Here is a 15,339-nt window from a genome sequence, read left to right on the forward strand (position 1 = left end):
CTGAGATGGGAACACTTGTAAAATGATTCAACAGAAATGTAAAATGATAGTAATATGAAGAAAAAAAAAAGTGTCGTCAAGCTTTTTTTAACAGTCGTCATAACCGAAAGAAAAAATACAACAATATAAAATAATTTTCTTTTATCTCAACTAGAATGAATGGGCAGCTGAAAAATGTGAGTCAAATGCCTTGTTTCTGCTGGTTTTAATTGTTTTGGTTGTGTTTAGCAGTTAGTTTGATAACTTTTGGAAACAACTGGAGCAAGTAAGAAGGCACTGTTTCACTGAATTGGCCAGCTGAAAAATGTGAGTCAAATGCCTTGTTTCTGCTGGTTTTAATTGTTTTGGTTGTGTTTAGCAGTTAGTTTGATAACTTTTGGAAACAACTGGAGCAAGTAAGAAGGCACTGTTTCACTGAATTGGCCATTGTTTTGTTTGTACAAAACAAAACACGTCCAACTACAAAAACATAAATGGAGATGCATATAAAAGAAGATATGAAAAAAGGAAAGAAAAAAAAAATAGTGACCTTTCTTCTCAAAATTCTGTTTATTAAAGAAACCAACAAAACTTGGCTTTGAAAAACGGAACAGCATTAAAAAAAAACGTGAAAACATACATATTTACATGTTAACAACAACAATAATACATTCATTAGAAACTATAAATAGCACGCCATTGCCATTGCCATTGCCATTTTGCCTCAGAATCCTTCTCTGTCTCTCTATCTGTCTTCACTTGGAAGCCTTCGCTTTACTATGAGCTCCAGCAAGCTCAACAGATATGATGAAAGTTGATTTGCCAGCTTCTTTCAGATACTGCACATCTCCATTCATCAGCTTCACCAATTTTCTACTGATCAGCAGGCTGATGCCCTCTTCAGATACATCTCCTTCGTTTCCGAACATCTGGTTCAGCAATGCTTCCGGTATCCCCACCCCTGTATGAATCAATCTGATCCCAAAAAAAGGAGCAGCAGCCCAATGAAGAAACATGATGTAAAGTCAATTCTAAGTAACAAAGAAGAAATTTTAGTGATGACAGAATTATTAAATTAGGCGAAAAGGGGTACCTAAAGTCGAGACGCACGAGATGAACAGACTCTCCTAGCTGATCTTTGCTGAGGTTTGCAACTATAACAATCTGGCCTCCGCTTGGTGTAAAGTTAATTGCTATTAGTAAGAAATCTGATATGACTTGTTGAAGTCTGAGACTGTCACCATATAAGGTATCATTCATAGTCTCTTCTGCTGCATTTTGTTCTATGGTGATTCCCTTTGCTTTGCTTTTCATCATGACTTGGCTCATAGAGGCAACCAATACCTCACCCAAAGTGAACTCAACCATTTCCAGATCAGAATAGCTGTTGTAGAATGAAGATAACAAGATAGATTAAGAACCAGAATTATTGCATATATTTAAGCATAAAAGAATATATGTATCTAAATAAAGCAATCAAACAAGAGAGACTGTGCCGTCCATCATCCTAAGTTGCAGACATTGTACAGTTTAAGAAGCTAAAAGTTGCATGATTTCTCTGCTAGATACCGAGAAAGAAGATAAATTTTCGACATGAGAATACATACCCGTCTATGATGGTGTCAAGATCAGAGTCATCAAGAATCTTGCTAAGCTGCCGCTGGCATTGAGCACTAGTATTCAGAAGCTGTTTTTGGTCACCTCCCAACTCAGTACTTTCCATCAATTTCCTTGAAAATATTATTCCAGCCAATGGATTGCGGATCTGTCTCTTCATATATGCTAATGCTTTCAATCTCTTCACAGCAGTTTGCTCCATTAAGCGCTGGACATGAAGTGCTTGCTGCAGTTCTAGGCTAGCAAGCTGCAAGAAGCAAAAGACCCCAGTGACTGAACCCTCCCTGTCTAATTTCTTACTCACACAAAGCAGGCATTCTACGTATTTCCCATTCCGGGCCAAAAACCCAAAAGGAATCTTTTCAGATTCTTGACCTGTCATGGCATTATTCAACACAACGCCAAGATTTATGAAGGCCTCTTGATTTTTGAGACGGCAACATGCCATGTTTATCCCGAAAACCTCTCCCATAAGCATTTTATCAATGACCTCTTCTCGTTTCCAACCAGTTATCTTTGTCATTGCTGGATTCCACTCAGAACACCAGCCAAATTCATCACTACCAAAAATTGGGGGTATCAATGGGTTCCGGTTTTGTACAATTGCCTTGTAATCACCTTCGATTCGAGTGAACTTGTCCAAAATAGTCTTATGAGCAGTTAGATCTTGGGCCACAAAACACACCCCGACAACATTTCCATGAAGGTCCCTACTTGCACAAGCATTCACTACCAAGCTGATGGGACCAGAGTCATTCCTAGAACCATAAGTTTTGATCTCAAATTGAATGTTCCTTTCCTCTTTGCCTGAAAAGAAACATAGTCAAACTAAATTATCTCCATGAAGGGGAAAAAGATACCAAAAAAGATTATTACAAAAACTGGTGAACAACACCCTTTCCTCCCAGAAAGAAACATAACTGTTACTGTACACACATGACAAGGTAATGCAGAATATGCATACTCATTCTAAACTGTCAATGTACTGGTTAATACAGAAAGTCCTAGTGAGTAAGACATGTTCATTCTAAACTGAGTGCACTGGTTAGCAAATGCATGAACATGCTTATATGGTTCTTTGTTTGTTCATATGTAAACACATGTCTGCAAATGGTCTTTCAGGTAAAGTAAGAGGGATATTGAAAATAAAGCAAATTATGAAAGGGCAATTACATACCTTCCAATGCCAAGTCTAACATTGATTTGACAACATCAGTTGATGAATCTTCCACAAGAGTCAGTAAATGCTTCCCAATTGCTCTCTCAACCGGAAGACCAGTCAAGTCAGAAATCTTAGTGTTCCACCCGTTAACCAGCCCATCAATATCCACAGCCAAAATTGGCACAGTGGCTGTTTCAATTAAACGGACCATCTCGCCTGTCACAGCTTCAAGTTCTTGCATCCCTTCAATTCTTAAGTCAGATAGCTTTGTATTGACAGTCACAGTGTTTGAATCCAAAGTGTCCATATCTTTGAATGCATTCCTCAGGATAAGCTGCAAAGAATGGATTGCATCCATTTCGTAATCCTTCCAAGGGAAGCTCCTTGTCCTGACAACCTCAAGAAAAGCCTTGAATGAAGATCTTGGGTGCATCTTCCTTGCATCATCCTTCTCACCAGGGTCATGTTTGGCACCACCCCATCGGACTTCTGCAGCAGTGTGGGAGCGAAACCAGAAAATCACGTCTTTGGATGTTATCCTCACAGCTGCCATTCCACATACTATATCTCCTAGAGAGAGAGCCCCAGGATAGCCTGCATCACACAAGCTATCTGTACTCAAACCAGTGGAATCCATATGGTACTCAGAGAGCCATGAGGCTATGTCATGAAGCTGAGAATCACTTGGAGTGATTCCTAGCCTCCATACCTTGTTTTTGTACAAGAGAGCAGCCCCATCACATTTCACCAGGTCCATTATATTTGGGTTCTGTGTCACAATACCCAAGGGTGCATCACGCATCAGCATGTCACACAATAGTGTTTGTGTCCTCAGGATGTTCTTCTCAACGATCTGATTTTCTAGTTCTAACTCCTTATTCACATGGATGGCAAATACTTGAACCAAGAACTCACAGGCATACCTCAGAGGGAAAGGAACGAATCTCGGAGTTGTATTGTGGCACACAACTAAACCCCAGAGTCTCTTTCTCTTTTGTGGCTGCACAGATTCAGGGCTGTCACCCTCATCGTCTCCATCATTGACTACTACAGCCATAACCAGGGAAGCAATGGAATTCATGTTCTCCATGTATTGTAAATGGCAGCTGTGAGGAGCCCTTAAAGTTGAACCACACAAGGTTAGATCAAACGGAAGCTTCTCATCCTGAAACACCTTAACATGTTTTGCACAACAATCCACAATCATACGAACTTTATTTTTCATAAATAAAAATCTTGCAGCTTGAGGAATATCAGTGGCTGGGTAATGTAAACCCAGATATGGTTCCAGACCAGGCTTTGTAGTCTCAGACACCACCTCCCCATGATCATCATCATGAAATTTATAGGCCATCACCCTGTCATACCCCGTGAGTTCGAAGACCTCTTGGACCATAGTGTCACAAAGCCTTTCCATGCTCCCACTAGGCAGAGCCTGCAATCTAGTAATTGCTTTAGCTGCTAGTTTGTATGATTGCAGGGCCCCGGCAGCAGTCATGGGGACTTCATAAGGTTTCACTGGCTCAAAGTCAATGATCAAGCTACCGGTTACCCGGTGAACAATTGCATAAAAGGGCTTTCCAGAGGTCTTGCAATGAACTAATATGGGATTTAATAGAGAAACATCTCCAAATCCCAAGGCCTTTTGCAATGCAGAGGCACTGGGAGCAGTAAAAATAGTCCTCACATCTGTTCCAATGCCTAGAACAGGGTGATCTCCAACACTTGGAACCGCATGACTGATCATGGTCAGCATTTCAGGTGAATTCTCACTGTATGCAATGACCTTCAAAGTTTTCTCATCCAAGGCCAACAAGCACCCAAATGGCTGGATCAGTTTCCCTTTTTGTATGTGGTGAAGGTAAGCGGTGGTTACTTTGTCAGACCTTGGTTGTACATCAGCAGAAACTGAGTTGCTAACACGTACTGAGCTTGTGTAGTCAAATGAACTACCTGACTCCTCAAACTCAGCATGGAGTTTTGCATCAACAGTTGTTTGAGCAACTATTCTAGCACTGTGTTTAGATCGCCCCGAATTGCTGGACGAGTGGCTGGGTCTTGAAGAAGACATCTTCAAAGAAGCTGGAAAATTAACTTTAAATTAAGAACAAACGTATCATAACAAAACCAACAAAGTTTCAAGATATAGCATACAAAACCATACCATTAGCAAGCTCATTTTGAAAATAATATAACTTAGATTCTATAAAGCTAAATAATATTATAATAAACCTTGACACCCCAGATGATTTGATCCAAAAACTTCACCCAAATCTAAAAGTACTCCAGCAAACTAAAACAATAATATTAATTCAAATAATAACAAACTATAAAAACTGGTATCAGCTACTAATTTACACAGTAAACAATACCAATTTCCAGTATCATAGCAAGAAGAGAGACATTCGCAACAAAAAACAACAAACTAAGACTTACCCAACTAATCTCATAAACTACAGAAAAACAGTTGATCAATAAGGTAGGAAAATTAAAATATGAGACAAAGAAAGAAAGAAAAAGAAATATGTCTTATGAAAGTCTAACCTGGTCAAGAAGCAGCTGAAAGCAAAAACAAAGTGAAGAAAAAGAAAGAACCCCACTTTAACTCAGACCCAGTAATCTTCAGCTTCAACCATATTTGAATAGCACAAAATCAGAGTGAAAATATAGTTTGGAAATGAAATTCCCGACCGTCCCAACAAGACTCTCAATCTCAAATTCCCATTTCCTGGAAAACCCACAAAATATCGATCACCGCTTCTGCTGTCTGTGGTCCCACTTCGCCACTGCTCTCCCCATCAAACCCCCGTGCTAAGCAATACAATATATATATAAAAATATATTATATGGTGTGTGATGTATATAATAATTCAGATACACAGAGAAACGATAAACCTACTCAATTGGGTTTTCGCTGTATAATAATATAATATTGTAGAATAATAATAATAAAGTAGGCAACACTCTCCAAAGTCGGAAAGTGAGTCAATTTATGGATAGTGAAAAAGCCAAAACTACGTCGGAAGAGCGGTTTGGTTTCCAAAGATGGATAACAGCGTTGGTTGACGACCCCCATATATAGCATATACTCCAAAGACCTTTCTTTTTTGGTAAATATATGGATATAATAATTAAAATACAAAAGATTGAAACTTGATCAATTTTCAATTAAATATGTTGAACCCCAGATTTAAAAAACTGCAACTTTAATGCAAAAAAACCCTTTTATTTATTATTATTTACTATTGAATTTGAGTTTTGTTCTTTCAAAACAGAAAAGAACAATTTAGGAGAATCGGGATTGGGTTACTGTACAGTAATTATTAACATGACTCTTTCCTTTTTCTGCAAGTTGCAAAAAAAAAAAAAAAAGTAAAATACACACGTGCCCTATTGATTGATTGAACTCTAGTTTTACTATTTGTTTAACTAATGAGTAAAGAATTAATATTAAGCAATTTAACATGATAGAATTAATGGACATGATTTTAACTAATTTTAGGTTGCTGCTGTTGATCATATTACAGGAACACAATTTCATAAGAGTCATAGTTTAGAAGCAAAAATTGTATTAATTATTGAGTGTAGTATTGAATCGATACTAACTCAAAACTTGGGTTTAGAATAATAAGTTACTAGAAGGGTCTGAAAAGGATAATAATAAATAAAGGAGAAAGGTTTAATTAATAGCAAAAGGTTACTATTTTTGAGAGAGAGAGAGAGAGTAGATACAGAAATAGCCCATGCCATTGACTCGAGTGCCAACAAAAGATTGCGTTACGGCACTTACAGGCAGTCACGTGCGACAGTCTATCTTGTTTGTGTTAACTCAACTGTGGATCAGATTTCATCGAATTATACTATTATCTCAACTATAATTCTGTCTCTTGGTCTTGTGGGCAGCTCAACCAACATCAGATTCGGCCCATAATTTTAGCATATGATCATTACTATATTATTTTTTATTTTAACCTTTATTTGTAGGGCCCACTTTAAGGCCCAAAAGGAAAAAAACAAAATATGGGGCCCACTTAGGATCCATATTACATGCTTTACTATCTTCCCATTCTTATCTCTCTTTTATCTTTGCTGAGACTGAACGAATCTGGGCACTAAAGAGTAAGTGTATGTGGAAAAGGATGAGTGTGCATGTTATAAGGAATTGCCCAACAATGACATGGGTAGAATATGGGTCACCCTTCTCCTTGTCTCCTATCTCAGCCCCCAATAAAAAATCCCAAATCTATTTTTATGAGATGTACAAATCGGGGTACAAATATATACTCAATAATAATTTTTAGCGGCGTAAATTAATCACTTGTGACGAGTGGTTGGGACTTTAAGTTGTTAAGCTCAAGGTCAAAATTTGAGTAAGCCCCCATCGTGGTAGTAGTAGTGGTGTCCCAAATCCGAACAACATACAAATACACTGATTCAAGAATTGTCAGTGTATTATTATATCGTTATTTGTAGAGTTAGTATTAATCTCATATAATTTAATAATTGCTAACCAATCACAAGACATTACTTATAGATGGTGTTAAGTACTACTGGTATCATATATATATATATATAGATGTTTTATTTATAGAATTGTTTGTGTCTAATAATAATTTGTTAGCATTGAATTTGTCAATTGTCTTTTTCAAAGCTTTGATTAGTTAGCATCGTGTCAAACGAGGTAGAGATAAAGGTTATCACTTAAGGTAATTAAAACGACACTGAGGAATAGTTAGCTAGATAGATATAGTACGTATAGCTATACTATGTGTGAGATCATTCTCATTCTTTCAACCACATGAGTTTTTGTTTGTAATTGAGGAACATTCTTTCTTGTATCTAATTATGCTTTTGGTATAATCTTGTGTCATCTTTTAATCCCAAGTGCAGACAAGTTGGTTGGTAGAGTTGTATACAATGTGTTTTTTTGTTTTAGTTATGATAGGAGGTTGTGGGAAGGTTCCTTCAACATATATTAGAAGAAAATCAAAATGTATGGCTATGTTTCTTTTTCAAACTCAAATCACAAGGAAATTGTTTACCAATTGGAATACTTGTAGATCTTCAACATGTGTATACAATCAAGTTGTGAAAAGAGGAGTTACTTGGTTAGTTCACCAAGTAATAAACTATCAACTAATTTGGCTCAGATACACATACACAGATGCACTGATTTCAAAATTCAAACTCTTCCCCTCATATATTCACTCAACTCCAATTCTAACCATTTAAATGCTCAACTGGGCAATTAAAAATAAATCAATAAATTCTATCAAGAAAATGTAATAAATTAGTGTAATCGAAATCCCTTTGTAAAAGTTCTAACAGGTAAAATTTAAACACCAGCAGTTAGTATTACACAACTGAACAATCAACCATAAACCAACAGTGAGTAGAATGATAACTACCATAAGCTTCATGGATCTGAAATAACCAACAGTGTCCCCTTATTTAATTTGCTATTAAAAAGGAGTATGCCCTATACTCCAAATACCTTAAAAAACAATAGAGAATTCCTAATCAATATCATCCATCTGCTAAGAATTTAGTATCATCCACAAACACAAAGTGGTCCCTATTAAGGGGACACATCTGATTAAATAGGTATAGGTTCATCCATAAAACAGTGTGGTATGGTGTCTCATACTCTTGCCCATATTGCAACAAGAAAGAAGTTAAGCTTAGTCATGTCATGACATGTCATTCAACAACAACAAAAAGAAAATCATTTCATAATCCAATTGCACTGGTTGAACTGCACTTATGAGCCCTATTGTAGTAGATATCAAATCCTATATGTTTTCAAATAATTCTTCAGGAGCAACAACACAATACAAGAATCCACACATATTAAACTCACAAATATGACCGTTTGAGCTGCATCTATTAGAATCTGAATCACTATTATCACAAACACATACACATATATATAATGGCTTTAGATTTAGAAATCTAAATCATTTCATCATCAAAAGATGCATCCGGGTTTTATATACTTAAACAGCTTATGACCAAGCTTGGTCTTTTTGACTTTCTTCATAGCCATTATGAAACAAAACAAGTGACAAAATCTATCCACATTTCCTCATTCTCACCCTGAATTGATCATCAAAGAGTGAAGACTCAAAAACAGGTCTTCCATGATCTCCAAAGGGATACTATACATCATAAAACTTTACTCAATGTAGAAACTTAGTATAATCTATTTCAAACACCTTGAGAAAAATTCTATACTGTTATTACTTCCAATCAAATTTTGATCAACAACAAATTATAATACAGAAAAATATTGAATTTAACTCTCATTCTCTGCAACATGAAACTTCAGAAACATCTAAATGGGAATTGCATTCTTTCGAATAAAAATCATTCCTCTCAATCAAAACTTTCAACATATCATAAGTAAAAGTTGGGTCATTGGGATCACTAGTTTGAGACCCCAAAGATGATTCCCCAGTTCCAGATTTCTTGATACATAAGCAACAACCTTTACCTGAAGAAGATGAAGTAGAAGCATTTGGTGCAGCAACAAGAACAGAAGAAGAAGAATAAGAAGCCTTTATATGGGTTTTTCTGGAGGGTTTTCTTGTGGTCTTGGTGAATTGACCAAGTACCAAGTTCCTGGCTTTTCCAAAATTCATTGAAAACCCATAACAGCCATGCCCTTTGGCTCTCTTCCTCGGCTTTTGCTCATCCCTTTCTTGGACCCCACCACTCTCATCTTCATCATCATCACCATCATCACCTCCATTCCCACCACCACCGCCACCAACACACCTATCAACGGTTGCGATCTCCTTATCTCGCACAGACATCAAACTTTATCAAACGGGTATTACAAAAAGCAAAATTCCAAAGAAGGATCACTTTCATGGATTAAAGAAAGGAACTTTTCTTTTCATATTTTAACAAATTTCTTGGGATTTTCTTGAGAAAAAACAGAGACCCAATTGAGTATTTGAACAGAATCAAACTTTCCAAGAGGAAAAGATGAAGATCATTTAGATTTATGGACAAAATAATCGATTCATCCAAAGATATCCTGCTTTTTGCAGGTCTTAAACTTCCCAACCATGAAAAAGAATATCACCATAAATAAAGCACAACTTTTTGCCTAATTGATTAATTAATTAACCAACTATTTTTCAGTTTATATATTTAATTAAAAAAAAAAAACAACTTTCTTTTTCTTTCTTTCTAAACAAATAAATAATCAATTATTTGGGGTTACATGGTAATCATATGTTGGCGTGTTTATATGAGTAAGCAAGCAGAGAAAATGACATTTTTCAAAAAAAAATGTAGTATTTTATTTCTTCTTCTTTTTTTTTTAATAAAAAAATAGTTATTAAGTTCAACAATTTGGTGATATTTTGTAATTTGCAGGAAAAAGAAATGGTGATATTTCTCCCTCAATAAATTCAAAAATGTATATATTTTCCCTTTAAAGAAATATACTGTGTGATAGGATTTCCTAAAAAAATGGTATGGCAAACCTAAACATATAAATAACAAATAAAAAAAATAATGTTATTAAAAAAAAAAGTGTCCACAAATAAGATTGGTGTATGAACATAAAACATTTTCGACCTTACACTGCATTTTCCGTAATCCACCATACCATAGAGTATTATAATCCAATTTAATACTGTTCACATATTTTGAATATCCAATAATAATATTAATATTGTTCAAAAAAAAAATATTTGCAATAATAAGAAAAATGAAAAAAATTATAAATAAAAATAAATCGTTCATTGTTAAAAAAAATAAATCAAAACATAATTATCCTATTATAAAATATTATTTAGGGAATCACTCTATATAGTTCCTCCCTATAATTCAATAAAAATATAAAAAAAAAAAAATTCTTTTAAAATGTAAAATTGAAAAACTCCCTAAAATTATTACATGAAAAATACAAATTAACACTTTATTTACAAAAATACCTCCATAAGGTGTGGACAACATTTATACTTTTCATGTATTTTTAATTACCAAAATACTTCTTACACTATCACTTACACAATCAGATGATGGTTGCTGGGTGGTTGGTCGAAGTTTGCATCAGACGAAGGTTTCAATTAGACGAAGGATGCTGAGTGGTTGGCCGAAGGTTGTATCAAACGAAGGTTTCAATCAGACGAAGGTTGTTGGGTGGTTGGCCGAAGACGATAGTTGCTGGGTGGTTGGCCGAATGTTGCATCAGACGAAGGTTGCTGGGTGGTTGACTGAAGGTTGTATCAAACGAAGGTTGGTGGGTGGTTGGCTGAAGGTTGCATCTGACGAAAATTTCAATCAGATGAAATAACTGTTAGCAAAATATTCATGCAACTGTAATGCAACTGTTATAAAACATTAAAAATTAGAACAGTATTTCCACGTACGTAACTCTATCTACATGTCTCTTCATGATTTAATGTGAACAAATTCACCATTAGAAATTTAAAAAATAACGAAAATACATCAGGATAAATATTTTACTATAGTACTGATGTAATTTTTTTTGGATTATACTTGAGTTGGGATTGTTTGGGAACTCCAGTTTAATTTTTGAAATCTGTATTTCATGGATATGAAAATTGAAGTCAGGACATTATTTTTATACAAATTAAACTAGATTTTAATTTCGTAGTAGTTTTTTTACATTTTTTTATCATGAATTTGAAACAATCCCCGTTTTGATTGATTCTGATCGTCTTCTGAAGTGAAGTCGCTAGAATTAATGGTGGTTCTCTTTTTGGTTGAATTTTTCGTTTCGGTTGCATTGGGTTGCTGCGTGGTTGCACGATGGTTGCCCAAGAAGCATGGATCCTAGGTTGAAGGTGTGTGTAAGTGGTATTTGTGTAATTTTTCTTGTTTGGGCAGTATATTTGTTTATTTGGCCAATTGAAAGTATTTTTATAATATTGATACTTTTTTTGGTTAAAACTGAAAATATTCCTTATTTATATGGATGTCCAAATTATCCAAATCTTTTTTATTAATTATATAAGGAAAATTTGACTATTTATGCTTACACTATGGGGAAATTAATCCTATGAACATATAATGCCCAATATTTGTAGAATAGGCCAACAAATATATTGTTCTCAAAATACCCTCCCCATTTCAATCACCCTCCTCTTTCTGTATCACCAAAAAACAAAGTTATCTCCTCTCTTCTCTTCATCCGAGCATTCAAAAACCCACCAAAAAACAAATACTACATTCTCTTCTCTTCATTCATTCGCTTCACTTCTTTTCACTACACTACAAGCTACACTACATTCGAGCACTCATTTTTTAGACGAAGCATCATACATGACTTCAATGGGTAATTATTTTTTGTTTAATCTTGTTGGTTGTTGTTACATTTAGTTTAGAATGTTGTTTCGATGGTTGATCTGTCGTTTGTTACTATTATTTTATTGTTTTGTGTGATCAAATGGTTGCTGTATTTGAAAACTATATTTTTCCAAGGTTCTGCAATTTTTTTTTGTCTAGTCCGATGGGGTCTGATGTTGCATTGATGGTAGTCTGATACTTTACTTGGTATTAGGATAAGGATGAAAGCTCGATAGGGGTCCGATATGGGTTTTGGGACTTTGATTTTGATGGGCCTGAATGGGCCCGATTGTGGCCCGATGGTGTGGTCCGATATGAATTTGGGGTCTTTGATATTGATGGGCCCGATTGTGGCCCGATGATGTGATCCGATTGTGGAATTGACACTCTATTTTGTGATGGGCCCAATGGGTGACGATAGTGTTCAGATGTTGTGTCTGATGCATTACAGATTTAAGGCATTTTCAAGAATTTGTATCACTTTTCTGTTAAATTTTTTTTCTAAATTGTTAATAGTATTTTTTTAACTGTGATAGGTTCAACTGTTTTTGCTTTCGTTATGTATAATGGTATTTGAGAGCTTGAGGGAAGAGACTGGGTTTATAACTGGGCCAAAAATTTGACATTTGAGATTGATACGAACGTAAGCTACTCACGTTTAGTTGATCTTTTGTACGAAGAACTCAATGTTGACAAAGTGCAGTATGATTTGAAATTATAAGTGGATTACAAGTACATAAAGACTTAATGTATCACCTTAAAGTTATTAGAAATGATAAGCGTGTAAGGTCATTTTTGTCTATGCTTGCAAAGAAGCCAGATGAATTTACTCCCTTATTTGTGACTTTGTTAAAGAAGAATGTTTGTATCGATCCTAGTCCCACACCAAGTATTGTTAAGGACACTCATATCGAGGTTGGGAGTTTTGTTCCTGAAACGAATCCAGATGTGTTGGTTGCCGATGTGTGTTGTGAAAATTATATACGCAAGTATACGCAGTCAAACATATAATAAAGTGATAAGTAAGATCGTCTCCACAGGGATTGTAAATAAAGTTTGATGTAAAACCAACTAATTACTACTTAAAGTAAGAGGAAATAACATGAAAATGGTTGAGCAATGATTCAAAATTAAAATGAGAGTAATTAAACTTGCTAAAATTAATACTACTACTGCTAGAAAAATTTACTTGCAAGAACAAAAATATAATATGGTAAAAATGACTTGAATAGCTAATTCCTTCTAGTCAGGTTTTTTCCCAGATGTTATAGCATGAGAACAGCATTACTCTAGCATTCTGCACAGAGATAACAAAAATTCCTCTAGGCTTGTGAGAATTTTCCAACACTCACAAATTTAATTCTACAATTTAGCCCAATATATTCCTATATTAAACCAGCAAGCAGAACTCTATTCAAACATTAATTTTGTAAGTTATGCAAGGTAAATGAAATATTCCTATTCCACTTACAAATAAAAGCCTAAATCTAGGTTTTCACTTGCTCCATTCAAGTTGAACTACTAGATCCAGCCCTTCCGGTACAAGATCTAGCTTACAAATTGTTATTCATGGCCAAGAAACAACAATCAATTAAAATGAAACTCACTTGAATGAACAAAGGCAAAACAAATGCTAGAGTAAGCTTAAAAATTAATCATACCCAACATAGAAGTTCATAGCCATTCAAGTCTCAAAAATCTAGCTCATAATTAAGTAAGAAAACAAAATCCAAGCTGAAAAAGATTCATCCATGGCTGTTGCCCGTATGTTTTTACAGTTCGCAAAGTTTGAAATATCTAAAGACAAGAAATAACAAAAGGAAAATAAAAGGAAAGGAAAAGATAAAAGGAAGATAAAAGAAATTCAAACACAAGAGCTTGTGTCCTTCTCCCTTGCACTTGGTCCCCCTTTCTCTTCTTCCTCCTCTGTACTTCTGCAATTAATTCTCTCCAAAAAAAATATGGCAGCTCACGTAATGGTCATGATCCTAGTGTACTTACCTTCTCTTCTTTTAGGTGTTGGGTTTTTAGGGTACAAACTTCATACCCCAAAATAGAAGCCCAAACTTTTCCACTTTGGCCCACTAGGTTTAGCCCCTTTTCTTCCACATCAGCCAGCTGGTGTAATTTGAGTGACTGGACCGAATTTGCTGAGGTGGATAAGTGAAACTCGTGTTTCCACGTCACTGCCAGGATGTTGAATTCGCTTCAGCATTGCTTCAGCAATCTGCCTCAATTTCAGCTTATGTTCCACTCTTCCTTGCTTACTTTTCTTTTTTTCCTATCACTTTAATTCTTCCTTTTTCAACAACAAACAAGTACAATTAATTGGAAAAATACACCCAACAATATCAATATATACAAGACTTAAAAGTTAGCTTACTAAATAGAAAATAACACTAAAACTAACTAAAATTAAGCAAACAAACACATTTTCACTACTCTTCTCACAATACTTTTAGTTTAAAAGCATAAAAAATAACTCTATAACATAGAGTTATCAATGTGTTACCCGAATTAAACACTATGATGCCTAGTGCTAACATTGTAGCACAAATGCCCTTTATTGATAGTTTTTGTGATGGTCCAGACCCTAACTACTATGTTGAGGGCAATGATGAAGTAAGAGACGACCAAGATACAGAGGTCCCTGCTACTGTAGCTTTGAACTTGACTCTACTATCGTACAAAATACCACCCAGGCAGCTGACACAAAAAAGAATGCCCCGTAGAGAAAATCGTCAAAGACCTGGTACTAGTAGTATTCGTTCAGACGGAACCAGTAATGCTAGAGGGATCAATTATGCTAGTCGTCCTAGTGTTGCTAAAGGGACCAATGAGACTGGATTTGGCGATCCATTTTCTTCTTCAATAAGTTATGATAAATTCAAGGAGAAGATGTTTACAAAAGAAGACATCGAGGATCATAGTCATTATATATCTATGGGTAGCACACCAGGCGGGAAGTTACATCTAGGAAAGTTTTTTAGAGACAAAGAGTATTTAAATATGGTTGTTGGCTTGTATGCAATGAAGAAAAGGTTTGACTACTTCGTTAGGAAGTCCGATATTGCTGTTTGGTACGTTACATGTAAGGATACAGATTGTGGGTGGAGATTAAGAGTGAAGAAGAACATACTTTCTAACATGTTTGGGGTGACTATATTTTAAAATGTACATACATGTTCCCTTGATCTTTGAGGAAAAGATAATTGTCAAGCATTACCTTTGATAGTTGCCCATCTAATTAAGGA

At 35.3% G+C, this 15,339-nt stretch overlaps 2 protein-coding genes across 3 annotated transcripts; both read right to left on the reverse strand.

Annotated features, from left to right (window-relative positions):
* Positions 1 to 511: 511 nt before the first annotated feature.
* Positions 512 to 6,071, reverse strand: LOC115719277 (phytochrome A-2). 2 transcript variants are annotated; one of them, XM_030648252.2, is made up of 5 exons: positions 5,303 to 6,071; positions 2,774 to 4,840; positions 1,587 to 2,403; positions 1,073 to 1,363; positions 512 to 954 (listed from the first exon to the last, which is right to left on the reverse strand). In XM_030648252.2, the coding sequence occupies exons 2-5, from the start codon at positions 4,827 to 4,829 to the stop codon at positions 735 to 737; spliced, it is 3,384 nt and encodes a 1,127-aa protein (XP_030504112.2). In that variant the 5' UTR covers positions 4,830 to 4,840; positions 5,303 to 6,071; the 3' UTR covers positions 512 to 734. The 2 variants fall into 2 exon arrangements, with proteins under 2 accessions (XP_030504112.2, XP_060964840.1); XM_061108857.1 differs by having other exon boundaries at positions 2,774 to 4,852; positions 5,303 to 5,981.
* A 2,903-nt stretch (positions 6,072 to 8,974) lies between these two features.
* On the reverse strand, positions 8,975 to 10,300 carry LOC115718508 (uncharacterized). Its single transcript, XM_030647306.2, has one exon. The coding sequence runs from the start codon at positions 9,571 to 9,573 to the stop codon at positions 9,061 to 9,063; it is 513 nt and encodes a 170-aa protein (XP_030503166.1). The 5' UTR covers positions 9,574 to 10,300; the 3' UTR covers positions 8,975 to 9,060.
* Between the last annotated feature and the right edge of the window lie 5,039 nt (positions 10,301 to 15,339).

Source organism: Cannabis sativa, chromosome 2 (genome assembly GCF_029168945.1).
Source record: "Cannabis sativa cultivar Pink pepper isolate KNU-18-1 chromosome 2, ASM2916894v1, whole genome shotgun sequence".
NCBI classification, from domain to species: domain Eukaryota; kingdom Viridiplantae; phylum Streptophyta; class Magnoliopsida; order Rosales; family Cannabaceae; genus Cannabis; species Cannabis sativa.